The sequence below is a fragment of the Musca autumnalis genome, unplaced genomic scaffold (assembly GCF_047663935.1).
Source record: "Musca autumnalis isolate F117 unplaced genomic scaffold, ASM4766393v1 scaffold_3, whole genome shotgun sequence".
In the NCBI taxonomy this organism is placed as follows: domain Eukaryota; kingdom Metazoa; phylum Arthropoda; class Insecta; order Diptera; family Muscidae; genus Musca; species Musca autumnalis.
This window is the reverse complement of record NW_027411866.1, coordinates 184,784,173-184,811,846: the sequence shown is the minus strand read 5'-3', so window position 1 is coordinate 184,811,846 and position 27,674 is coordinate 184,784,173. Positions and strand designations below refer to the sequence as shown.

At 39.6% G+C, this 27,674-nt stretch overlaps 2 protein-coding genes across 5 annotated transcripts; one reads left to right on the top strand and one right to left on the bottom strand.

The window, feature by feature from the left end:
- Positions 1–855: 855 nt before the first annotated feature.
- On the top strand, positions 856–10,123 carry Gr8a (Gustatory receptor 8a). 2 transcript variants are annotated; one of them, XM_073975974.1, is made up of 5 exons: positions 856–1,722; positions 1,814–1,887; positions 7,539–7,613; positions 7,688–7,777; positions 9,705–10,123. In XM_073975974.1, exons 1-5 carry the CDS (start codon positions 873–875, stop codon positions 9,771–9,773), a joined length of 1,158 nt encoding a protein of 385 aa, XP_073832075.1. In that variant the 5' UTR covers positions 856–872; the 3' UTR covers positions 9,774–10,123. The 2 variants fall into 2 exon arrangements, 1 of the variants encoding a protein (XP_073832075.1); XR_012411665.1 differs by lacking the exons at positions 856–1,722; positions 1,814–1,887; positions 7,539–7,613; positions 7,688–7,777 and adding an exon at positions 9,494–9,630 and having other exon boundaries at positions 9,705–9,842.
- On the bottom strand, positions 9,893–22,173 carry LOC141398575 (protein GPR107). Of its 3 annotated transcripts, none has more exons than XM_073975972.1 (10): positions 22,028–22,173; positions 21,806–21,953; positions 21,629–21,739; positions 21,421–21,566; positions 17,445–18,036; positions 17,278–17,379; positions 16,672–16,805; positions 16,459–16,608; positions 11,166–11,283; positions 9,893–11,082 (listed from the first exon to the last, which is right to left on the bottom strand). In XM_073975972.1, the coding sequence occupies exons 1-10, from the start codon at positions 22,159–22,161 to the stop codon at positions 10,504–10,506; spliced, it is 2,214 nt and encodes a 737-aa protein (XP_073832073.1). In that variant the 5' UTR covers positions 22,162–22,173; the 3' UTR covers positions 9,893–10,503. The 3 variants fall into 3 exon arrangements, with proteins under 3 accessions (XP_073832073.1, XP_073832072.1, XP_073832074.1); XM_073975971.1 differs by having other exon boundaries at positions 21,806–21,974; positions 22,028–22,138; XM_073975973.1 differs by having other exon boundaries at positions 21,806–22,092.
- Between the last annotated feature and the right edge of the window lie 5,501 nt (positions 22,174–27,674).

Here is a 27,674-nt window from a genome sequence, read left to right as displayed (position 1 = left end):
CGCCAGAAAATTGGCCGTATAGATCGAAGGTTTGATATAGCCCCCATAGAACGGTACCTCCCGAATTTCGGTATTTTGAAATTGCCGAAATTTTGTTTTTAGTCTTCTTCATAAACAAAAGGAAACTAATTGTTACATTTTACCTTAATACAACTCGTGGTGGGGTCCGGCCTAACTTAACGCCGTTCTTACTTGTTTACTTTAATTTTATTCTCCATACTTCTTTTGAATGTTCAAAAACCTGTCAGTGGAACAATCAGGCCCCCACAGTCGTCTAAAATTTTAAGCAGGAAACTTCTAAAACTTCTTTTGTTACCAACGAAAATACTATTAACTTCTAATCTTGGGGACATTTCAATAAATTTCATGTGAATTTACTCTACAAGTGGCACCGTTAAACATGACGTTTGGACTCCACTAAAAAAAGTAGTCTCTATATCACTGATCTAAGATGAATCGGAGTATACTCATTGATGGGAGTGAAATCTCCTTTGTCCCTTCAGAGATGTTTGTTGGAAGATATGTATATAAAGGCGACTGATTTTTGGTTTTATTTGCAAACATTTAACTGACTGTATATTTATTTATTCATTTTGCAAATGTTTAGTTGGCCAACGGTATTATTTTAAATTAACTTTATTAACTCTACATCTGTATTTATGTAACATATATTCAAGTCCAATTAACTTTAGCCCTTACTGGGCGATAATACTTCTATAAGATTCAGTCCTACTAATGGATCCATAATAAGTAACTGTCAAATATGCGGAGATACAAATCTTTACAAACTACTAAGATGTTAGCGATAAAAAAAACTCAACACTCAACGGCTTCAATAGCTAATGAAGAGCATTTTTAGTTGAGTTTTAACCATGTCGGAAAAAGTACCGCTTGTTTTGCGATGCCATCAAAAAATATTCCGGGCAATTGGATATTGTACTTTAAGTTTGGATGTGAATCAAAAAGAACGCTTAGGTCGTCGCCTCTGGTCCTGTACGCTAATGATTGCATTCAATATCATAACATGTGTGGCATTATTTGGCAATGATGATTTTCTCTTTAATGGTGATAAATTTGGTTATTTCAATGATTCCATGAAAATCATATTCGGTGATATGGCAGCCACTTGTGCCTATTTAGAAGCGATAATAAATCGCGCTTCCGTCGAAAAATTTTGGGAGATTTATGACAAGCTACAAACAAATTATTCGCCAAAAAATATTCAGAAATGCTCGAAACAAATATGGCTTCAAGATATACGAAAAAATCGCCGTTTTCTTATAATATTCCATACGGTTGTGGTGACGGAAATCGGTGTTATGGTGATATTTTTCTCACTGCGACAAATGACACGTCATTTGATTTTATTTTGGAGTGTTTTTGTACCGTTCATTTTTGTCGTACACCTTCGTAATATGCAATTTATATTTTACATTGAATTGATACGCCAGGAATTGGTGAAACTTAAAGAGGATTTGGGTCTAATGGTTGACTATTCGCGATTTCATGCCTATGGTACAGGTTTTCAGGGTTTCGAAATATTTTTACGTTCGAAACTGGCCGAAAAACAACAAATCTATCAGCTAATCTATGAAATGTTTGAACATTTTCAAAATTCATTTGGTTTCTCCATAATCGCTGTACTGTTGATGATTTACGTTCGAGTATTGGTCGATTCATATTTTGGCTATTATTCGGTCTATAGAGGTTGGAATCCTATAGGTAGGTAAAAAAAATCCTCCTCTCACTCTTGTTTTCCAGCATCCATATTTAAAGTTATTGAAATAAATACAAATAATGTCTAATTTTTTAGAAATAATTTTGTTAATACCGGCATTTATGCAGATCCCAATGTTTTTGATATCTTCAAAGGCCTGTATGGATGTGGTAAGATTCTTAAAATATCTCAACATGTGACAATTTTTTTTTATTATACTCTTAGCCTTTGGCTAAAGATGAAAAGTTGCCTCATTGAAATAATCGGGTATGTTCTGAGACACACTTCACCTCTCACTTCACGCCTCAAGCATTTTCTTCACCCATTTACTCCTATTTTTTGCGAATTTCTTGGGGCTAAGATTCACTAGGGTATTTAAAAAGAAGAGTACACCCTAGTCCGTCCACAAAATTCTCGAAAAATAAGCGCAATTGGGGTGAATAAAATGCTTGAGGCGTGAAGTGAGAGGTGGTGTGTCCCAGAACATATTCGAAGATAGATTTTATCGGTCTACGTCTTCCGGAACTTCCCCACAAAATTTCAAATATTTAGACTTAAAAACAGGTTGAAACCTTTTCGCGGATAAATTTTCAACTTTATTTCGGATAGTTCTCGTTGTATACATTACAACAGAAGTGCTTTGGAAAAAGTGTCAGTCGGCTTTGCCGACAGATATATACCCTCAGCCAATGCGAAGTGAAACTTTCACCTACGGACAAATCGAAGGTCTCTTCAGAATTTTGTGGCCCTTTTTGGACATTTTAACTTGCCGACAAAAATGTGGATTAGGAATTAACTGCACTAAGACACAAATGTTGAACCTTTGTGGGCGAGGTACCCTTAGGGAGAACCGGTATGGGCCGTTTTAGAAGTTAAACTAAATTTTGACAAAATATTCGGAGATCCAAAGTTTGGAGCAAATTGCTTGCCCCATTCAAGTGATATCGTCCTAGCATTTTAGTGACATTTTTTAAATATTGGGGAGAAGTACCGGAAGTTGTGGACCGGTGACGAAGACCAAATGTTGGACCAAATCGGTTGAACAGTTCGAGAGTTATCGTGTTCACCAACAGCCACCTATGGTGACAGCGATTTTTACACCTTTCCGGCTGTTTTCCTAAGAATTATGGACTTGCCCCTGAAAAACTTTTACCGTCTTAATAGAGGTAGCGAATCCAAATCACTTCCACAAAAATCAAAGTGATTCGAGAGCAGGTCTTAAAGTGAACTTATCCGGAATTTTGTGTGAGAAGTACCAGAAGGAGTAGACAAATATAGTCCATTTTCGAACCTGAAATATATCTGGTAGACACATTAGGATGTGCAAAGTATGGATTACATCGGTCACTCCCTTCAAGATTTATCGTGCGCACAATTTTTCCGAACATTTTTGAACTTTCGTGGGGGAGGTACCTGAAGGAGTTGTTGTTGTTGTAACAGTGTTTTTGTTATGTTTATTTGTTCGTTCCTCTGTTCAATCTGGCTCTGGGTCTATCTCCAGTTCAAGAAAAGTGGCTGCTTCGATGGGATGTAGCCATAGATCCACTGGAGTTAGATGGGTAGGTTTGGCGGGGCAGTTAAAAAGGTGTTGTGTGTCGTGCGGGCCCATGCCGCATACTGGGCAGATGTCTTGCACGGTGCGATCGATTTCCGCCCAATAAGAATTTAGGCGACTGCAATATCCCGAGCGTAGTTGGGCCAAAACTACTCTAGTTTGTCGTGGCAGCTGACGCTCCTCAGCTGCGATAGATGGAGGATGTACTCCAAGTACTTTATTCACACGAGCGGCAATCCCACGGCAGCGGGTTCTTTCGTACCGGATTGACCCGGAACAACACAAAACCAATGTTCCGGCCAGCGGCTGCCACCTCAGTGTGTACATGTTCATATTTGTTTCGTTTTTATGTGTTGGGAGCAGCATATCCCGGAATGCCTGCTCCGAATTCTATTGGTCCGAGCCGGGACGGAAGAAAACCCAGGACCAATATATCTGTGCTCAGTTTGTCACATTCGCATCTTCACCCACATCCAATCTTCGGTGAGATGCAATAGATGTCAGGAGTGGGTGCATCTAAGGGGTTGCTCTGGACTCGTCCACGTGAGGGACTACGACAGGGACTATGTTGCTGCATGCTGTGTGAACACAGTTCCCAGTGAGTCGTCGTCGGATTACGAGACTCCCTCGTCGTCTGATTACGAAACTCCCCCGCAGTCCCCTCGACAACAACCACACACGCAGCCTTTAACACCAGCCGTTGTTGTCCCAATCCCCGAAAATGCAGCCTTTTTGCAATTGAATTGCAATGGACTCCGAGGTAAGATCGAGGAGATAGTAGATTTTATGAGTCGGAAGAACATCAAGGTCGCGGCGGTGCAGGAAACCAAGCTGAACAACAACCACAGCTTAGAGCATTGCGATGGTTACAATGTTCTGAGGAAAGATCGTACCAGAAGTGGAGGTGGGGGATTGGCTTTCCTATTGCACCAGTCTGTCCAATACAGACCTATCTCGCTTGAGCCTGTCTCTAATGACCCATACATGGAATGTATGGGGGTAGCAGTCAGGTGTGGAGCTGCCGAGATAGAGTTGCTGAATGTATACATCCCGCCGAGAAATAGCTGTATCCATGATTATAGGCCTGACATTAGCCCGCTCTTGCAAGGTCATAATCGTCTGGTCCTGGGGGATTTTAATGCGCATCATGAGATGTGGCATTCGGCCCTCGGAAACGACCAGAGAGGTACAGCGCTGGCTGAGCAGATTGATAGCTCTACGTTTTGCACGGTCAATGAGGACGCCCCTACCAGAATTAGAGGAGAGTGTAACAGTTCGCCTGACATAACCATCGTGTCACCTGGTCTGACAAATGACGTTACCTGGCAACCCGTCATTTCCCTTGGATCAGACCATCTCCCCATAATAGTCTCCATTAGCAGACCACCCGACTTCATCACCTCTGAACGCCGCACGTTCGTCAATCATAAAAAAGCTGATTGGCCGAGTTTCAGAGAGTTCACCAATCACCGCTTCAGAGAATTGCCCAATCCTTCTGATGTTCGGGTAGCGGAAAGGACGTTCCGGGACATCATCACTGCTGCAGCCGCTCGCCATATCCCTGCTGGTCGAATACCCGAAGTAAGACCAAATTTCCCAGCAGAGGCGACGGGATTAGCAAACGAGCGTGATGAGCTTCGTCGTATCAACCCCAATGACCCCAGGGTCAGGGAGCTGACACTGGAAGTTAACAGGCTGGTCGGCGAGCATAAGCGGAACAAATGGTTAAATCATCTGAAGAGCTGCAACATTGGAGCCGGTATAGGTGAATTGTGGGCAACGGTTAAGTCACTCTCGAACCCTGGAAGAAGGGAAGATAGGACCTCAGTCACGTTTGGCGACGTTACGTTGACTGACCCGAAGAGGTGCGCAAGTAATTTCAATCGACAGTTTGTCGAGCATCCCGAGGGTGACAGGGCGAAGAGAAGAGTATTACGTCGCATCAGATCTCTTCCTGCCGAGGATGAACCACCACAATTTACAATGGATGATGTTGCCAATGCTATCAGGAACGCTAAATCATCCAAAGCGTTGGGCCCTGATGGAATCTCCATGGTAATGTTGAAGCAGCTGGATGAGGCGGGAGTCGAGTATCTCACCAAAGTCTTCAACTTGTCGCTAGCCACCCTCGTTGTTCCCGAAGTCTGGAAAATGGGCAGGGTGGTCCCACTACGGAAGCCAGGCAAGGATGCCAGCAAAAGTGAATCGTACAGACCGATTTCGCTTTTGTCGCCCGTAGCAAAGACACTTGAGGCCTTGATCCTCCCCAGTATCAGAAATAGCTATCAAGTTGCCGATCATCAACATGGATTCCGTAAGCAGCACAGCACGACAACAGCGCTGCACGCCATTACCACATGTATCTGTAAAGGACTCAACCAGAGACGGCCGTGCGATAGAACAGTGATGGTGGCTCTTGACTTATCAAAAGCCTTTGATACAGTCAGGCACTCCACGCTGTTTGAGGACATTGAGCAGACAACCCTCCGGCCAAGCTTGAAACGTTGGATAGTCAACTATATGTGTGGACGCCAGTCGTACGTGGAATTCAGGAATAAGAAGTCCAAACCCCGTAGAGTGAAACAGGGAGTTCCCCAAGGTGGGGTGATATCTCCGGAACTGTTTAACCTCTACCTCTCCTGTATTCCACCCCCTCCAGACGGCATTGAGATCGTGACGTATGCGGATGATTGCACGATCTTGGCGTCGGGTACCTATCCTGATGACATCTGTGAGAGACTGAACAACTATTTAACTGATCTTACCACCTTTTTCCATTCGAGGAATATGCAGATTTCCCCCACAAAATCTACAGCCACTCTGTTCACCACATGGACAGCGCAGTTTGGACGTGAGTTGAATGTCGTGGTCGACGGTAGCAGAATTCCGACCACAAACTGCCCTAAAATTTTAGGGGTCACATTCGACACTACATTCACGTCGTGCGCACACGCCACAGCTATCTGCGACAAGTTGAAAAGTAGGAACAAGGTCCTCAAGTCCCTGGCCGGCAGCACTTGGGGTGCAGATAAAGAGACCTTGTTGACCACATATAACGCGATAGGTCGGTCTGTGGTAAGCTATGCGGCTCCAGTCTGGTCCCCGAGATTGTGTGATTCGAACTGGAAAAAGATTCAAACTTGCCAAAATGCAGCCCTGAGAACAGCGACAGGGTGCCTCCTCAAATCTTCAGTGGACCATCTACATGAGGAGGCAAAAATTCTTCCTGTAAAGCAACACAATGAGATGCTTTCGTTGCAGTACCTGCTTGGATGTTATCGTGTGAGCCATCCCAATCACCATCTTGTGGGTAGGCCCGGCCCATTCAGGGAGATCAGGAAGGATATCCATGCTCTAGAGGGAGAGGTCCAACGATACAGGAGAGAACCCCTAGATCAACAAGCATATCAAGCAGGATTGAATAGCATTCACACGGACGCAGTTGCCCCACTGAGTGGGGTTGCCCTGAAGGAGTGGACCGATATGGCTTATCTTCGAATTTAAACTATGTTTGGACAAAATATTACGAAGGCCAAACTTGGACCGAATCGGCAGATCCGTTCGAGAGTTATAATGCGCTCCAACCACGAAACACGGTGTCATAGGGGCTTATTGCATCTTCTATTTTCTCAGGAAGTATGTAGTAGCCCCCTTATGAAACTTGTACCCTCGTATGGGGGGCAATGAATACAAGTTGTTACAAAAAAAATCAAAGCGATTCTAGAGCAGGTCCTAATCTGAACTTATCCGAAATTTTGTGTGAGAGGTACCCGAAGGAGTGGACCGATTGAGTCCATTTTGGAACCTCATCATGTGCAAAGTATGGATCAAATCGGTTACTTCCTTCAAGAACATTTTCGAACTTTTGTGGGGGAGGTGCCAGAAGGAGTGGACCGATATAGCCCATCCTCGATCTTAAACTAAGTTTGGGCAAAATATTACGAAAGCCAAATTTTGGACCGAATCGGTTAATCCATTCGAGAGTTATCGTGCACACCAGCCAGCCAGACAGACAGACGGACATTGCTAAATCAACTCCAAATTGTCTGAAACACATTTCGTCCAAACATACTTGGGGTCTAACACCATTATTTCGATGAGGCACATTTTGCCCGTATGAAAGTGTTTATACCCTCGTTAGCATAAAGGCTGAGGGTATAAAAACAACCCATACTAGGTTTGCTTCTGTTTATTATGCCACAGGCTGAGGGTATATCTCTGCCGACAATGCCAACTGATATTTTTTAATTGTTTTCACATTTTTAGGTTAAATTTATCACATTAAATTTACACAATATCATAACTCAGTTTAACAATCAGAACACGAGTGTTAGTTTGCAGGTGAGAGAGAGAGCCTTATTAAAATATATTGTGTTCTGGTACTGAGTTAATTTTATTTACCTCCCCCTCCCTAGTTACAAAACTTTTCTTTGCAAATTCTTCATCAGAATATTTGTATTAATGGTGTTGGTATTGCCAGAATGGATGGTTATATGTTGACCCGGGTAAGCGGATAATAAATACATAATCATAGCGATTATGAATCTTCACGTAGGGAGCTACTCACAAGTGAGTTTCAGTTCACTTTCACCTGCTCGAGCTATTATGATTGAGCAGGGAGGAGCACAAAAAGTGAACAAGGGTTGACAAGTCGGAAAATGGAAAATAATGGCGCGACTTGTGAACCCTTGAAATAATAATTTGTGTTGCCATACCGTCATTTTTTGCACAAATAACTTTGAGATTAATTAATTCTTATTTTTTGTATAAAAAATAAATAAATTTTCAAATTAATAAACATTTCTAGCAAGAAAAATGTCAGTTATTAACAATCCACTGTAAAAGAACATGGATATTGGTAAAAGAAAATACAACATTAAAACAACATGGCAACATCTGTAACAGCTGTTCTTTTGTTTTGGCAGATATGTGAAAATTGTTTATTTACACTGAAGAATTCGTGAAATTTATTGAAAAATCGTAAAAAAGTGAACAAATGTCGTTTAAAAACGTCATTAAATGGCTACAATAAGTAAATGTTTAATTTTGCATTTTGGGTGATAACAGAAATGGCAAATTCTGCGGAATACCAAGGAAATGAAGTGGAAGTTGTGTTTAGCACCATCTCCCATTCTTTCCAAGACTGCGACCCGAAAAGATCCAAATCGTGTACATTACTCTCTCTAGGAATAACAATTGCAGACATGGGTTGCTCCTGATTGGGTCCTTGTATAGTTGTGAGCCGCTTTATGCAGAATGTACCTTTTTGATCTGTCCATACCTGAAAACTCGATTTAGAACCTCCTTCACTGATACATACCACGGGCAACGTTTTAGTTACAGTACTTGCTCGGGCATTACCGTGAGATAGGGATGGCTCTCACGGTAATGCCCGAGCAAGTACTGTAACTAAAACGTTGGGTGGGTTGGCCCGACACACTAGGTTCTAGAGAGGGAAGCCCAACCATACTGGATAGAATCCCTTTGCTCAACAAGCATTTCAAGTAGTTTTGAATAGCTTTCACATAGTCGCAGGTTCTAATGTAAACAAATATAGTGTGAATAAAGTCCACAACAAACCAGAGTAGTTTTTGCTCAACTATACTTGGGATATTGCAGTCGTCTAAATTCTTAGGCAAATATTGATAGCACCATGCACAGCACTCTGCGTCTTTTAATGGTGCGATGCCAAACCTAGTCATATAACTCCAGTGGATAGTTACATGCCATTCTTGGAACTGAAGGTAGACCCAATTTTGTACCAAATTCTGAAAGAATTCAGAGATTCAGACCGAATTCGTAAAGAACTCTGAAAAAATGTTAGCGGTCAATGTCCTAAGCTTTAAAAAACAAGAACATTCGTTTTATGCAACTATAAACATTATGGTAGAAATTTATAATAATGATATTTCTTTCTTTTTATAAGAATAAAAACAAAAACGCCCATTTGTTTTTAAATTTTTAAGTTGACCTCAAGCCAAATTAAAACCAAAGAAAATAGCGTCCAAAGGTCAACAATAACCTCACAACATAAAAAATCTCTTATTATTTTTTGTTACTTTCAACCTAAAATACAATTAATTATCATTACAGATACAAAATATTCGTATTTTTTAAAATAAATGTTCACACTTAAATTTTTTTGTTCAACTCACTTTGATTTCGGTAGTGAGAAATTTCAGCAGAAATTTGCCTCTTTTTCTCACTTTTTTTACATTTGTAATAGCTAATTTTTTCACGAACGTGAGTTTTGCTCACCCTCTTGTTGTTTATAATAAGGGAACAGTGAGAACATAACATCACTCACGGCGATATGATGTTTATAATAGGGGAGGAGGCGAGAAAGAGAAAACTCACGGTGAGAGGCCGTTCATAATTGGGCTGAATAACTTTCATTTCATTACGAATATAATTTCTTCTTGTTTGTTTTAGGCTATTGGTTCCATAACAACATACATGATATTCTTCATACAATTTATGCCCAAATTTACAAACAACTAAGACCCAGTTTTACAGTGTCTACAACAAATTATATAACGACCACAGCATCAGGAGACAGTTGTACTTGAAATTACTAAACTTTAACTGTAAAGCAATCAGTATAAAAATATGAAAAATCATTAAACAAATATTTATACCAATTTTATTTCGCATTACTAAATGGTTATAAATGAAATATAAAATTATCTATTTTTTGTATTGTATTCATACTTTAAATATATATTCCTGGAATCAGAGATAGCGAAAGCAATTTATATTCCTCTAAATGGACCTACTTTAAAAATACTTCTTGTCCAAGTGTCCTACTCTTAAAACAATCAAATAAACAAGGTGGCAATTTGCGAAACAAAGTAAAAAAGAAATTAAATCAAACCACATAACACAAATACTCATCAATTACTTTCTTCATTTTCAGTCTATCTGATATTTTGTTGTTGTTTAAGAAAGAAGAAAATCAAATCAGAAATAAAAGTGGATGGAAGAAAAATGTGGACATCGTGTTTTGCCTAAAATTAATGTTTATTATTGGCTTTATTAAGGGAACCCCAAACAAAAGTTCTAGGCAAAACAAAACACCAACATTGGCCAAACCAACCCACCCTTTTAAGGTATAAACCTCATAGGTTGTTTGTTGTATAATTAAGTCAAATTAAATTAAAAAAAAATACATATACAAATAATCTAAATATTGATTTGTTTTTTTTTTCACTCTACTTATGACGAATCAAATCTAATCGTATTCATGACTAGATTCACGTTTCGATATTAGATTCTCCTTCTCTTCATCGTTGCCCTCGATTATGGTGGTACCCGATACAACATTACGCGATTGAGCCTTTGTACGATGTATGGTATTGTGTGTTAATCCCGATTCTGTCAACACCTCCACCTCGTCATCGTCATCATCATCGTCGACAGCAAAATAGGGATGTGATGAAGTTGGACGGAATTTATAACCCGTCAGTACAAAGAAAACATATGTGGCCATTTCACGGAACATTTCATCAAGCCATGCATATTGGAAGGCCACTGTCATCTTCAGTAGATAGACAATAATTCGTGTAAAGTAGATGTAGCAAACAATCATAATATAAAATTGGCGGAATAATTTTAGCTTGCGTAGATTTATGGCCGCCTTGCCATCTGTAGCCGAGGCTTCGTGCAGATGACGTATTGACCAGACAATTGGGAATAGAATTGCTCCGCAACACAACAGATCGACAAATATGAAAATGTTGTGCCATGTACGGAATTCGGCATCACTTTCTTCCGATTCTTCAATAATAATTTCAGCAACATTGGCAAGAACCTACAAAAAAGCGAAAAAAATAATAATTTTTATTATTGGAAATATGTAAAATGTGAGCGAGGGAAATTGCATTGCATCATTACCTGCAGTGGTATGACAACCATAAAGATTTTCTTATCCTTGTCCGATAAAATGTGTTTGATGAAGGTCCAACCAGTTCCAATAAGAACAATTGTTATGAATAGAACAGCACCCTTAAGTCTGAAAAAGATATGATGCATACCATTTGAGGTTAGGTTTTTGTTGTATAAAAATCGGTCCATAAAATTTTTTTTTGCAAAAGTACAGTTTAAGGACATGTCTCGGATTTTTTTTATACCCTCAGCCTTTAGGCTAGAAAGGGTATATTATACACTTTGGATACGACCAAAAATGTGCCTTATCGAAATAACGGTTTTAGACCCCAATTACGTTTGGACGAAATTAGTTTCAGACAATTTATAGTCTATTTAGCCATGTCCGTTCGTCTGTCTGGCTGGTGCGCACGATAACTCTCGAACGGATCAACCGATTCGAACCAAATTTTGGGTATCGTAATATTTTGTCCAAACTTAGTTTAAGTTCGAAGATGAGCCATATCGGTCCACTCCTCCGGGTACCTCTCCCACAAAAGTTCAAATTTTTTCTGCAAAATGGTGTGAACGATAACTCTCGAAGGGAGCAATCGATTTGGTCCAAACTTTGCACATCATATTATTCCTTTCAGATATAGATCAGGTTCGAATATGGACTACATTGGTCCACTCCTTCGCGAACCGCCACAAAAAATTTGGATAAAGTGAAGTTTAAGAGCACCTCTCGGATAGTTTCGAATTTTTTTCAGTAGGTTGTCCTTGCGGCTCCTTTTACGACGATACAATTTTTTTTCTTGCGCAAGTTTATACTTCTTGAGATATTGGCCTAAAAGCTCCAAGAAACCCTGACGACACCAACCAAAATCACAAACCCGCATGATAATTCTCGCAGGGAGTTTCTGATTGGTACAGACTTTGCACATCGAGTTATTTCATGCAGTCAAGTATCAGGTTGGAATATGGACTATATCTAGCGCCCTCATTCACAACGGTACAATTTCTTCCAGAGTAAGTCAATACTTCCTGAAATAATGGCCCAAAAGTTCCAAAACCCTGGCGGCACATACTAAAATGGCTATTGTGCAAGATAACTCCCACACAAAATTCGGATAAAGTGAAGTTTAAGAGCTGCTCTCGCATCGTTTTGATTCTTTTTCACAAAATTCGGATAAAGTGAAGTTTAAGAGCTGCTCTCGCATCGTTTTGATTCTTTTTCAGTAGGTTGGTTCGAGCGGCCTCATTTATAACGGTACATTTTTTCCGGATATACCTCCTAAGATAATGGTCCATACTAAAATGGCTATTACGCAAGATAACTCTAACATTTTCAGAAATTTCTTTCAAACTAAAGTAAAATGACCGATAAGCGCGATACAAACTGAGTATCCGATGTGGCCAAAACATTGCACATCGTAATATTTCTTCCAAACTTAAATCAATTTCCAAGACAACACATTTGAGTAGCTTAATCACAAAATTTTCGGATAAATGTATTGAAATGTCGCTGAAGGTACTCCTTGTGATCATGATTAAAACGGTATAACTTTTCGAGGGCAGGTTCATGCTTCCTGACATACACATATATCTAAAATTGTTGGTTGGAGGAGTGGCTGACATTTGTCCAACTTTTGCACTTCTTATCATTTCTCTCAAAATTAAATGAAGTTCAATTTTTTTTGCTACATGAAGTTTAAAGTCTTTTCAAAGATTGTTTTGAAAATTTCATTGAAGATAATTCTTGGGGTTCTAAATACGATGATGCAATTTTTTCGTGCACAAGTCCATGCTTCGTTACATAAAGAACACAAAGCTCTTAAAATCCTACTGTGTCTAAGAGGAATGACTCCCAGAATTAGATCCAGTTCCAAGATGGACTACGTCTGTCCATCCCTTCTTGTATCAACTCCGCAAATGTTCAACACTTTTGCGCTTTTAAGACCACTTCTTAGATCGTTTTGAAGAGGTTTCCTATCGATAAGTTGAAGACTTTCTTTAGATACTCAGGTCTAGGCTCATATTGATGGATATTACTTCCGGACCCACCGTTTTGGATAATTTAACTTTTGGTTGTCGTTGTTGAAGCAACGCAAATACATTTGTTCGTATATCTGATTCTGTGGTGGCTATCGTGGCATCAAATCGGAGGCGACTGCATCGTTCGGATTTTAAGAGAGGCTAAAACCACTTGGGTTTGCCTTGTCGGCTGGCGTTCTTCTCTTGCAATAAATGGGAGGTGGCTCGCACAGTGTATCTCTGTGCTGCATGCGCGACTGCATCAGTGCGAATGCTATCCAAGCCTGCCTGATAGGCTCGTTGGTCTAGAGACCTCTTTAGACATCTCCCTCACTAGATCATAAAAATCTCTTCAGACCATTAAATAGTGACATGGATGCTCACGGTGATATCACCCAAGCAGGTACTGCGTCGACAACTTCCTGTTGTGCTGATGCACCGGTAAACCTTTGTCTCCTCATGAAGAGGTCCACTGTTTCAGTTCTTAGGGCGGCAATCTGCCAGGTTTGAATATTCTTCCACTGCGCAGCGCTAACATTTACATACTACACTGGCCCCACATAGCTTACCACAGTACGGCCTATTGCTTTGTAAGAGGTCAACAAAGTTTCTTTGTCTGCAACCCAAGTGCTGCCGGCCAGTGACTTGAGGACTTTGTGCCTACTTCTGTTCTTATCGCAAATAGCTTTGGGTTGCGCGGATGACTTAAACTTGCTATTGAACGTTACACCCAATATTTTGGGGAAGTTAGTGTTGGAAATCAGGTCACCATCGACCAATATGCTCAGTGGGAGCCTCATTTCAGCCGTCCAAGTGGTGAACAGTGCGGCAGTGGATTTAGCGGCTTTTATTTTCATATTCTTCAGATGGTCAGCCATGCAGTCATTTAACCTATCACATATGTATGTCATCGACGATAGGACCCGACGCCAAGATGGCACAATCATTCTCATACATTACGATCTCTATGCCGTCTGGAGGATGTGGCATTTCAGAAAGGTTTCTGAGATATATCACCGCCTTGGGGAACTCTCTGTTTCACCATACGTGCTTTGGACTTCTTGCTTCCGCATTCCTCAAACGTCTGATTATCCAACACGGTTGGAGGGTAGTCTTTTGTATCTCCTCGAACGGCTTGGATTGGTTAACGGTATTAAAGGCCTTCGATAGTTCAAGAGCCACCATGACTGTTGGGTCCACTTTTCAGTCCTCGACTGATATGTTTGGATATGGCGCGTAATGCTATTGTGGCACTGTGTATTTTCCGAAATCCCTGCCGATGTAGGCTCACTGGGAAATTGGTTCTCATCACAGGGAGGAGAAGTGACTCTAGAATCATCGCTACTGGCGACAGGAGGGTAATCGGCCTGTACGATTCGAATCTGCTGGCATCCTTACTTGACTTTAGTAGCGCAGCCACTCTAACAACTTTCCGGGCTACTGGGTGGTTAACGATCATTACGACTGAGATTCCATGTGGGCCAAACGCAACATCGCTTATCGTATCGGCTGAGAGGGCTCTAATGCGGCGTAGCATACTCCTCTTCCCTCTATTACTGTCGGGGTGATCTACAAATTGCCCGTAAAAAAGAGTAACAGCCGTTCTATCATCCTTTTTTCCTGGATTCAGCGTTGCCCACATTCTACTTAATTCGGTACAAATGTTGTAATGCTTCAGGTGTTCTAGCCACTTTTCCGCTTATGTTCCCCTACCAGCCTGTTGACTTCAAGAGTAAGTTCTCTTCTTCAGGGTTCGTACGGCGAAGCTCATCACGCTCATGTTGTTGTTGTTCTTGTTGTAGCAGCATAAAAACCTATGTAGAAGCATAGGTTTAACGCTGGCTGAAACAATATGGTTTCGGGTCAAGCGGGTACGAAAGAACCCGCTGGGGTGGGATTGATCACGCTCATTGACTAGTTCCTTTGCCTCTGCTGGGAATTTTGGTCTAACTTCGGGTATTAAACCATCGGGTATGTGTCGAACGTCTGCAGCTGTAATTATGTCCCAGAAATTTCTCTCAACTACCCGAGGATCTGAAGAACTGGGCAGCTTTCTGAAGCGAGGATTGGTAAATTCTCTGAATCCTTGAGTGTTCTGAGAAAAGGGAAATAACTAGTTGCCAGGACACGTCATTTATTGGACTGGATGCAACTATAGTGATGTCTGGTAAGCTGTCGCAATCTCCACTTATCCTCGTAGTAGCGCCTTCGTTCATCGTGCAAAATGTGGAGCTATCAATTTGCTTGACCAGTGCTGTACCCTATTTCTCTGATTATTGCCTAGGGCGGAATGCCAAATCTCATGATGAACATTGAATTCCCCTAGCACCAGGCGCGATTATTTCCCTTCAAAAGCGAACTAATTCATCGGCGGTATACATAAAGCAACTTTACCACGACAGTCCCACAATAAACCCCTACCACCATACATTCCATGTCACTAGAGTCGAAATTAAGCGAGATAGGTCTGTACTGGAAAGACTGGTGTATAAAAAGGGCAAGCACTCCCTCTCCACTTTTTGTACGATCCTTCCGCAAAACGTTGTAACCATCGCAACATTGCAGTAAACAGGTGACAGTGTTTTTTTTTTTTTTTTTTTTTGAATCGCGACGACAACGACTCAGACTTTGTTGCGGAGACAGCAATTGAATAGTATTAACGACGCATCCATGCCAATACAGTACCTTGGACAGGTAGGTTTGCACTGGAGATGTTGTTAATTTCGAGTTCCTGCATCGCCGCTTCTATGATATTCTTCCAATTCAAAAGGTCCACTATTCCTTCGATCTTACCATTGCTATTTAATTGCAAACAGGATGTAATTTTGGGGAGGGACTGCGGAGAAATTTCGTATTCTGATGGAGGCAAAAACTCACTGGGCACGGTGTTCATGAAACATGCAGCAATATATTCTTTGTCATAGTCCTCACACGGGCGAATCTAGAATAACCCCTGAGATGCCCACCATTCTAGAGAAAAATGTTGATTTTTGATAAGGAACCTACAGGTGTAGGTTAATTTTCGAAATGGATCAAAGTTTGGACCAAATATTACGAGGTTCAAAGTTTGGACTAACTTGGTGGATCCGTTCGAGGGTAATCGCGCGCGCACCAGCCAAAAAGACAGTAGGAAATCGACTCAAAATTGTCTGAAGCGTATATTGTTCAACATACTTGGGGTCCAAAACCATAAAGCATTGTTGATCGTATCAGAGTGTATATAAACTCGTAAGTCTGATGGCTTAGGGTATAATTATGTATATGGACTCTTAACAATGATAATACTTACAAATGTGCAATATAGTACAGAATGGCCCAGGCTTCAACATGTTCACCACGAATTTCAATAAAATGATAATTTATTGAATGGAACATTAATGACAATGATTTGAGGAATACCAAAACGGCCATAATGTAATGGATTTTGTAAACAGTGTGTCTGAAAAGAAGCAGAACAGATCATAATTTTTCAATAGGAAATGTTTGGACAACATTAACATACTTGCTCTTCTTTAAAATGAAGACCCAAAATAGACCTGATAAAAAGAATAATATCGACATCATCAGATATAGGGCAGGTAGAGGCATTTCACCAGCGGACAAGTAGTTGCCATTGTTGTTTTCTTCAATGTCGACCTATAAATAAAGAAATGAGTTTTGTACGCGTAGTTGATTTTGTAAGATATAAAAAGGTCAGTTTTATCAATGACAATTAGATATCAAATACTAAGGAATTGCTACCACCAAAATAAAATGTGTTTGGCTGACTTCCATATCGTCAGATGCGTGGCAAATGACTGCATAAAGTATTGTGTTTCATAGCGCCTTAATACTTAACAAATGCGAAGCTATGTATTTCAAAACGTCACAATTGCCCTCTTTTAACACAGGTAAAAAGCGAACATGTACCGTTTTTATTTCTGATGCATTTAATGGCATTTTCGAGGAACAATGCATGAGTGTGCAACTGAAATATTTTGACGAAGTTTAAAAACTACAAAGAATCTGACGATTCGGAGGAAGACAGTCTTTATTTTAATGTCAGTTTTCTTGAACTCCTTTTATATTCAGCTACCACAGCCGTGTTTATTGGAATATATAAACTTACCACAAATGAAACTTGTTTCTCAAATCCATGATAATTTTCACAGTTGTGGAAATATAAATTATACAATCCTTCTTCGTGCAAAGTAGCCACAAACATTGAGAACTAAAAAAAGAAAAAATATATATAAATTATTTGATCCGTATTCGGCAAAATAAAAGCATACATACCGACATATTATAATAATTAACACCATCCACAACGGTTTTTGTTAATGGCAACACCATGTTGTTGCAGAATGCATTCTGTTGCATTATATTCTCACCGGAGGCAACCACATTATCTTGAGCCGCCGCATTGGATGAAACAATTGGCACATTTTTAACAGGTTTTTCTTTAATTAATTTTTCTTCCGATTTCGGTGCCGACTGCACATTTTCGTTGTCATCTTTGTTCTTTGCAGCTTCTGGCAGCACCTTTTGTTCTTCTAATCTATCTTCAGATATAACATTATCATCATCATTTTTCTTTTCGGGTATTTGAGGTTTAGAGGGTATTGATGGTGGCTCATAGGAATCATCATCATCATCAAAACCGTCCAAGGCTGCGGCGGCATCTTCAGCAGCAGCAGCATCGTTATTTGTATCAGCATTAGCCTCACCATCATGTGGCGCCAAATCACGTCTTCGTCGTCTTGGTCCCAAAAATAAATTATCTTCGTGTAATTTTGTTGATTGTCTTTTGTTGCGATACATGGGAAACATGGAGGAATCGCGATAAATGTGTTGATTTCTCCATTCGGGTGAACATTTTACATGGACCCTATTTGGGAATGAAAAGGAAAATAAAAGAAGTTTGTGGTTAATACTACTTACTGTTGTTGTTGTTGTTGTTGTTTAACCTAATGGTGGATAATCAGATAACTTTTGTGTCATGATATTGTCATAGATAAGCTGTACGTGTATTTGTGTGTTGATGGCAAAATCAATGCGGTTAGTCATTTGATGTGTTTATTTCATAACTACCATCTATAAAAAGAAAATTGTTGTCCAATGTTTTGGAACACATCGAAATATGGCCAGTTCTTCGTAATGAGGCCACTGGATGTCATCTCAATGTACATTCACATGTTTGTATTTGTATCGTTTTTCTGTGTTGGGAGCAGCATATCCCGGAATACCAGCTCCGGATTTTTTTGGTCCGTTCCGGGATGGAGGAAAACCCAAGGCCAATATAATTGTTCTCGGTTTGCCACATCCGCATCTTCACCCATATCCAAACTTCGGTGAGATGTAATAGATGTCAGGAGTGGATGTATCTAAGGGGTTGCTCTGGACTTGTCCACGCGAGGGACTATGTTGCTGCATGCTGCGCGAACGCAGCCCCCAGTGAGTCGTCGTCAGATTACGGAACTCCCCCGCAGTCCCCTCAGCAACAACATGTTAACACCAGCCTTGTAGTTCCAATCCCATAAAATGCATCCTTTTTGCAATTTAATTGCAATGGATTCCGAGATAAGTAAATGAGCATGATGAGCTTCGTTGTGTCAACCCCAGTGACCCCAGACTCAGGGAGCTTGTACTGGAAGTTAACAGGTTGGTCGGTGAGCATAAGCGGAACAAGTGGTTAAATAATCTGAAGAGTTGCAACATTGGAGCCGGAATAAGTGAATTGTGGGTAACGGTTAAGTCACTCTCGAACCCTGGAAAGATTGAAGATAGCAGCTCAGTCACGTTTGGCGACGTTACGCTGACTTATACAAAGGCGAAGAGAAGAGTAATACGTCTTATTAGATCTCTTCCCGCCGAGGATGTACTACCACCGTTCACAATAGAAGATGTTTCGAATGCCATCAGGAAAGCTAAATCATCGAAAGCGTTGGACCTTGATAGAATCTCCATGGTAATGCTGAAAAACTGAGTGAGACGGGAGTTGTTATCTCACCAAAATTCTCAACCTGTCACTAGCCATTGACATCGTTCCCGAAGTCTGAAAGCCAGGCAAGGATGCCAGCAAAGGTGTATCATACAGGCCGATTTCACTTTTGTCGCCCGTAGCTAGGACCCTTGAGGCTTTAGTCCTCCCTAGCATCAGAAATAGCTATCCAGTTTCCGATCACCAGCATGGGTTCTGTAAGCAGCAGAACACGACAAGAGCGTTGCACGCGATCTCCGCCCATATTTGTCGGAACTCAACTAGAGCAAGCCGTGTGATAGAACAGTGATAGTGGCGCTTGACTTATCAAAAGCCTTGGAGTTTGTGAAGCACTTCACTCCGTTTGAGGAGTAGATAAACCTCCGGTCAAGTTTGAGACGTTGGATAATCAAATATATTTGTGGACGCCAGTCTTACATGGAATTCCTGTATTATGCAACTGCAGACGGCATAGAGATCGGATCATTGTACGATCCTGGCATCAGGTACCTTCCCTGACGACATTTGTGAAAGACTGATCTCCTTTTGACCGACCTTACCACCTTTTTTCTCGCGAGGAATATGCAGATTTTTGTCTCTAAATCTACGGTCACTCTTTTCACCACATGAACCGCGCAGTTTAGAACAGAGTCGATTGTAGCAGAATTCCGACCACAAACTGCCGACACAAACTAGGGGTCAAATTTGACATTACGTTATGCCGTGCGCGCATGCCACAGCTATCTGCGAAAAACTGAGAAGTAGGAACAAGGTCCTCAAGTCTCTAGCCTGCAGCAATTGGGGTGCAGACAACATACAACGCGATAGGTCTATCTGTGGTAAGCTATGCAGCTCCAGTTCGGTCCCGAGTTTATGTGATATGCAATGGAAAAAGATTCAAACTTATTAGAATGCCGCCCTGAAACAGCAACAGGGTGCTTTCTCTTGTGAATCATTTACATGAGGAGGCAAAGGTTCTTCCTGTACATCAACACAATGAGATGCTTTCGCTGTCTTACTAACATGAGTGTTACCGTGAGAGCCATCCTAATCATTATCTGCTGGGTAGGCCCGGTAAACATCACACATCAAGAAGGACCGTCACTTTCTAGAGAAGGAAGTCCAACGATACAGGAGAGAACCTCTAAGCCAACAATATAAAGCAGGTTTGAATAGCATTAACACGGGCGTAGTTCCAAAGGCCATAAAAAAGTCCTCGGAGTATGTCCCCCCATCTATCGCAGCTGATGAACGTCATCTGCCGCGACACACCAGAGTAGTTTTGGCTCAACTACGCTCGGGATATTGCAGTCGCCTAAATTCTTATAGGGCAAAGATCTATCGCACCGTGCAAAACATCTGCCCAGGATGCGGCAAGGAACACAACACACTTCACCTTTTCAGCCGCCTTGCCAAACCTCATCTAACTCTAGTGGATCTGTGGCTACATCCCATCGAAGCAATCGCTTTCCTGGAACTGGAGATAGGCCCAGAGCCAGATTGAGCAGAAGAACGAACACACAAACATACAATAATAAATACTGTTACAACAGCAACTAACTCCAGTAATTTTGTGGTTACAGGTACAGCCCTTGTTCGAGGATTGATTTTAACTATCTACCAATTGCAACGATGACTTAAAAATCGTAAAAAAAATTCTACGTGACCAACAGAAAGGAAAAGAATGGCTCCCAAAATTAGATCCAATTATAAGATGGACCTTGCTGATCCGTTTCTTTAGGTATCTCCTCTTCCGCAAAAGTTTAACAATTTGGCGCTTGTATCCAGTTTAAGTGTCCCTCGGATCGTGTTAATTTTTTTTTTTTTTTTTTGCTAAGGGAAGCCAACCAAGACTACTTTGGATTGTTCATAGTTCTTTAAAAACCTTTGTTTTTTTTTAAGACGAGGGAACCTCTTCGCTAGAATTTTAAAAAATATAATAAAAACAGAAGATTTGTTTTAATTGCCACATATACATTTAACTACCATAATGCCTTAGGGCCATACATTTTTTCTTATATGGTTTCTTTGCTAGAATACCTTTTCAGTCATCGAATGCATCTTCAAACCCAACCTTTCACCAACTGCAAAAGAATTGTCAATAACTTAAGGATTGCAATGATAGTAAACAACTTCTTTAATTTCGTTGTCAAAGTGACAGCCATCCTATTAACTATTCTTCTAAAGTTACCGCCCTTTGTACACATTCCTACACATTTATTTACCTACATAGAAATAAGTTCGTATGTATTTTACCGTGCATTTTTGCACACACATTCGCGCAATACTTACTGTAATTTCTTCAAGTCAAATAAAAAGAATAAAATCGGACCATTCCGTTCCAGTCCTGATGACTCCTCTAATAGGCATTTGTTTTGATGTGAATCCAAATAGGGATTCATTTGATCAATGGTGGTTTTGTCCAGGGACAAGCCAATCTAAGAATTATGAACAATAAATTTAGGAACATTTTGTGTTATAGGATATTAATGAAACTTACGTTTTCATTGCCTGTTTCTGAAGACAAGGCTAAATTGCTTAATTTCACATTTAAATGACCATGGGTGTAGAATCCAAATGTCGACAGAGCAATGTATGGACGACTGTCAGTCTGTGGAATGCAAACAAAAGTTAATAATTTCCATTATTTGATATTCTCTTCAATCAATTTACTTACCTGAACTTCCAAATGATGTTTTCGCCCCTCCACCAGTTTGGCATGGAAAAATGCCGCAATTATGCTCAAGAGGAATATTGATTTGGCCAACGTCATTGACCCCCACCATGTTTTCCTATTCAATTGTCTCATCATCAATTGATGATGACTAAGTAAATATTCAAGTAAACTTTTGTTAGGTTGTTGTTCACCGCTACCTTGTGGATCTATGAAATTAATCACCTTTTTATTGCTAATAACTTTTTATTTTTTATAAATAAAAATCCTTTGAATGAAGTGATGTAGAATGTCTGGCAAATTTGCTTTTGTTTGACATTTACTATTATTTCCATTCCACAGATGGGAGGTATTGCCATTTATGACATTTTCTTGTGTTCCCTTTTGTTTTGCTTTTCTTCTGAATCCGACAGAGTTGCCATGTTATAGGTGGTTGTGTGTTCGTCAAGAGCTCCCAAAACAACCAGAAATGGATAATGATGATGATGTTTTCCTGAGAAAATTTGTAGAACGACCGAATTATTCAATACTTTCATTGACATAAATTTTTTAATAACAACAAAACGAAAAAATGTCAGCACCTCCAAAGCCAGAGTAGCTAATAAAGTAAATCAGCTTGCCGGTCCTGCTTCAAAGGGAAGTGCCCTATATTTCGTCAAAGTTGGCAGTAATTTGTAATGCTTGCTAGAAATTCTTGCGTAATATATGGCCTGTTCCAGAACTGCAAGAATCTACTAATTTTTACTATTTTGTTCGATAACATAGAGGAAAAAATGTTATCGTAGTAAAAACTTGTAGATTCTTGCAGGTTCTGGAACAGAGCAAATATTGTTTTTGTAAATTTGTTAGTGGTTGTAATTCATATATATACCCAAGGCATATTTACATATTTAAAGCGGCCCATATACTATCAATTTGGCTTGCCCAGCCGATGAACTCCTTCTGTACGTGTGTGCAAAAGCAAAGCACTCAATCTGCAGCTGAAATCTTGAAAATGTCCCCTAAAAATGAATGAACTTAAAATTTTTTTTTATTTTAAGATTAATTTTTTTAATTTTTTAATCGAGCTTTATGATCTATTATGCAAGTGAAAAAGGAAAGCCGACGATTCGAACCCACACACCCACTACTACATATGTGACATGCATGTTTCGTCTTCGGTAAAGACTCTTCAGACATATCGGATGTGGAACGGCTTCGATGTCCTCGAACTTTTCTTCTTTCAAATGCATTTTTGTATTGTATTTTACAACAACAATGAGGATTTTCCCATTTAGTTGTGCTTTCATGCCAAACTCATAACTTTCAAAGGCAGCGCTAAGCGTTTGTCATGAAAGCACAACTAAATGGGAAAATCCTCATTGTTGTTGTAAAATACAAAACAAAAATTCATTTGAAAGAAGAAAAGTTCGAGGACATCGAAGCCGCTCCACATCCGATATGTCTGAAGAGTCTTTACCGAAGACAAAACATGCATGTCACATAGTGGTGGGTGTGTGGGTTCGAATCGTCGGCTTTCCTTTTTCACTTGCATAATAGATCATAAAGCTCGATTAAAAAATTAAAAAAAAAAAATCTTAAAATAAAGAAAAAATGATCTTCGCCTAAAAAAAGCACAAATTTTCAAAAATTTTTTATTTCCTCGCAAGCACAATGTTCTGGTTTTTAAGTGAGCACACATAATGGGCCCATTTTCGACTTTTTAAAAGTTTTTGTCTTTATATCACCTGAACATCTAAAAATAAAATAGATATTTTCATAAGCTGATTGTAGCAATCGGTTCTAAACTGGGCTTTGTACTTTTGGGTCAAACAACCGGGTAACCGCCCCATTCCCATTCCCGCAACAAAATATACCTCTGGAAAATTTTCAAAAAATCAGAGATTTTTCACTAATCTAGAGTTAAACCCAAACCTGTATTAGATTTTTCATGCCAGTAAAATGTTCAATTGGGTGCCAGTGATTTCTCGAACACGAAAAAAGATTTTCCGAATTTATTTTTTAATCCATGTACATGTTTGTTTCTTTTATGAATGCAAAGATTTAATTTATTTATCAAAATTGGTGTTTGGTGCAGCAAAAACGTGAAATCGCGCGAAAATATATATGGTAGCTATATCCAAATCTGAACAGATTTCGATGTAATTCGACACACTTATTTCTAGACCCAGCTCAGTCACACATTCCAAATTTCATCAATATTGGACGTACATATATAGCGTGTTTGGTGCAGCAAATACGTCAAATCGGGCGTAAATATATATGGGGGCTATATCCAAATCTGAACCGATTTCGATATAATTTGGCATACTTATTTCTAGACCGAATTCAGCCACACACTCCATATGTCATCACAATCGGACGTATATAGCGTGTTTAGTGCAGCAAATACGTCAAATCGGCCGAAAATATATGTGGGAGCTATATTCAAATATGAATCGATTTCGATATAATTTGGCACATTTATTTTCAGACCGAATTCAGTCAGATATTCCAAATTTCATAAAAGTCTGACGTATATAGCTTGTTTGGTGCAGCAAATACGTCAAATCGGCCGAAAATATATATGGGAGCTATATCCAAATCTGAACCGATTTTCACCAAAAGCAATAGCGTTCTTCCTATGGCTAAAAAATTATATTACCCAATTTTCAGCTGAATCGGACAAAAAATACGTTGCGAACAAAAATACATGGACAGACGGACGGACAGGCATCAATCGACTCAGAAAGTGATTATATGTACATATATCCTCAAAAGGAACTATAGGTCTATTTCGTTTCCTTTTGTGTGTTACATACAAATGCACAAAGACATAATACCCCTTACCACAGTGTGGTGTAGAATATAAAAACCCCTTTTGCAGATCCTCCTCCTCCGCTCTCCATTTAATCCAGTTCAGCTTGGATTAAATGGAGAGCGGTGGAAACAAACTCAGTTGCGATTGAATTTAATGAAGCAATTTCATATATTATATTGATGCAAAGTAGTCGGCGTAAGTGGGCAAACAACCGAGATATCGCAAAAGTCAGTAATATATGCAATTTTTCAATTTTTTGTAATCACGCTACAGATTGCAATTTTGATCGGATAGTCACTGGGGTAGATGGGAGCCCCACAGAGGAAGAAGCCTATTGAATTTGGTGATAGTCGGATAATATTTAGGTGTCGGAATAAGGAAAAACTCATGTGGAGACAAATTCAAAGTTTTATTCTTTGTGAATATATCGGCTTCTAGTAGTGGTATTCCAACTGCAAAGCCTGTCAATGGAAGAAGAAAGGGGAGATACCACAATAGTCGGTAATGCATCCAATTCTTCAATTTTTTGCAATCACGCAGGTCGAAATTTTGATCGGATGGTCACGATATTTTGGTTGCTTATGGGGGTCCCAGAGAGAAAGAGGCATATTATGTTTGATGGTAGTCGGATTATATTCCCTAAAAGAAATGTTTACCAGTTAAAAGCTTATGCACAGGGGTAGTGGTGTAGGGTATCAAATGGTCGGCCCGTCCCGATTATAGGCTTTGCTCACTCCTTATTTTTATTTTACACAAGCAATAATTTTTTTTATTTATTGTGGAATATTTCGCAACTGCTAGCATTTTCATTGCATCTTAGAACTGATTAAAAATACATTCCGCAGAGTGCATTTAAATTCACATCCAAAGTACCAAAACACGTGCTTTGGATGCAAATTAGACTGCATCCTATTCGACCCTAATGGATTAGTTACAATGCGATTCCAAATGGTTAGTTAAATGCAATGGCAAAAGGTTTGTTAAAATGCAATGCCAAAGGGTTAGTTAAAATGTAGTGCTAATGGAGTATATCCTTCAGTAGTCACGCTCTTGTAAAAATCATGAGTGAAAACACATAATTTGATGCACTTCCAAATCACTTGTACATATGATTTAACTGCATCTTACAGTTCTTTATTATTTTTAACAGAAATTGCGGAAGCATGATCATTATTCGCCATTGTGTCTCTGCCATAATGTATTGAGTTCCCTCTTCCACCTCTTTGTCTGTACGTTGAATGATCATTGACTTATTGTTTTTCAACAATAAATAAACATTGGAAATTTTCCTGTTTTTTTGTTAAATAATAAAAATAAACACACTTAAGAAAAAATAAATGATATATTACTTAAAATATTGGTACGGCCAGTTAAATTTGTTTTTATATAAATACTCGCCGAAATTGTTAGCACAACATACATAAGTATTCTTTAACAACCAACATTTAATATGAAATTAAATTATTTAGCATTTTTCTTATTTTCGATTCTTCTTACTGCAAATGGTTAGTATTTAAAACTTATTCAAATCGGCATTTTTTATTCATTGTCTTTTAAATAGCCCAATACCGTCGATGTCCAGCCAGAAGAGTAACTTGGCCAGCTGGTCGCAGAATATGCGAAGTAATGTGTGCTGGGAATAGATCACCTTTGCAAGTTTGTCATACACCTAGGCAACGAAGAACGGTGTTCTTATGTCCACCAAGATGTTGTTCAACTGGAGGTGGTTGCCGTTATATTTAAAGAAATTTCATGGGAAAGTATGTCTTATGCCACATGCTGAAACTTGCACTAAAGACTTTCTCATTTTATAGGGGTTCAAGGCGAATTCTTGCACCATGGTAGTTACCCACTACAGCAATTTAATAAAATTACTCTACTATGGAATTCGATCTTTGGGCGCATAATTTCATGAATTTTATCTCGCCGTGCGGCAGGGGGCTGTAATTAAAGTAATGCTAAGTTTACATTTACGAAATCCACTCGATTTCAACTGTCAATTCCATAACTCAAACGTCAAATGAAATCTCATCTGGATTTCATTTGACGTTTAACCTATGGATTTGACAGTTGAAATCGAGTGGATTTCATAAATGTAAACCAAGCAAAAGATTCAAAATTCCTTTATTACTATAAAATTATAACTTTTATACAAAAAGTTTAAACATAAATATTCAATTTGATCGAAATTTTGCAAAAAATCACGTACACGCAAATATAAAAAATATAAACAACGTACACATTACGAAGTTATAAATGTGAAATCACCATTTCAAATAAGCATTGGTTTTTACCGAAACGTGTAATAAAAAAAGTAAGAACGGCGTTACTCGTAAGCTCGGCCGGGCCGAACTTGTTATACCCTCCACCACGAGTTGTATTGAAGTAAAATGGAACAATTAGTTTCCTTTCGTTTATGAAGAAGACTAAATACCAAATTTCAGCAAGTTCAGTAAAACAATGTGGATAACCTTAAAAATAGCGAAATTCGGGAGATACCGTTCTATGGGAACTATATCAAAACGACTCCCCAACAACAACAACTGCAGCATTTTACACCGCATGTTTCTGTTCAGCGCAATTTAATTGCAACTAGATTTTAGGATTGTGAGAAACACCGTCACCGGTAGTTAGCAACGTTGTGTACAAGAAGCGGATAAGGAGAACTTGCCAGCACAGACCTAATATCTCCCATGATCTCGACTCTAGTGACTTATACATGGAATGTGTAGGGGGTAGCAGTAAAGTTAGTGGACTGCCAAGGTCGAGTTGCTTAATATGTACATACCGCCAATGAATAATTGTGCCCTACGTTATACGCCTTATATTTATTCCCTTTTGGACGCAATCATAATGTGCTTTGGCAGTCCGTCGTAGATAATGATCAGAGGGATACAGTGCTGGCCGAACAAATTGATAGCTCTACAGTGTGAGCGGTGAACGAAGATGCTCTGACGAGTATATAAGGAGATTACCGATTACCTCTGTGACAGTCTGATTAGTTAATGACGTATCCTGGCAACTGAACTATGGAAAAGCTAATTGGAAAGGGGTCAGATAACCAATCACCGC

Coding starts and splice junctions, on each gene's coding strand:
- Gr8a (XM_073975974.1), top strand. CDS start 873: ATGTCGGAAAAAGTACCGCTTGTTTTGCGATGCCATCAAAAAATATTC. Junction 1,723..1,813: donor TAGAGGTTGGAATCCTATAG/GTAGGTAAAAAA, acceptor CTAATTTTTTAG/AAATAATTTTGTTAATACCG. Junction 1,888..7,538: donor CAAAGGCCTGTATGGATGTG/GTAAGATTCTTA, acceptor TCACATTTTTAG/GTTAAATTTATCACATTAAA.
- LOC141398575 (XM_073975972.1), bottom strand. CDS start 22,161: ATGGCAATACCTCCCATCTGTGGAATGGAAATAATAGTAAATGTCAAA. Junction 18,037..21,420: donor TTTGACTTGAAGAAATTACA/GTAAGTATTGCG, acceptor ATTCCCAAATAG/GGTCCATGTAAAATGTTCAC. Junction 11,284..16,458: donor CTGTACTATATTGCACATTT/GTAAGTATTATC, acceptor TATCTTTTTCAG/ACTTAAGGGTGCTGTTCTAT.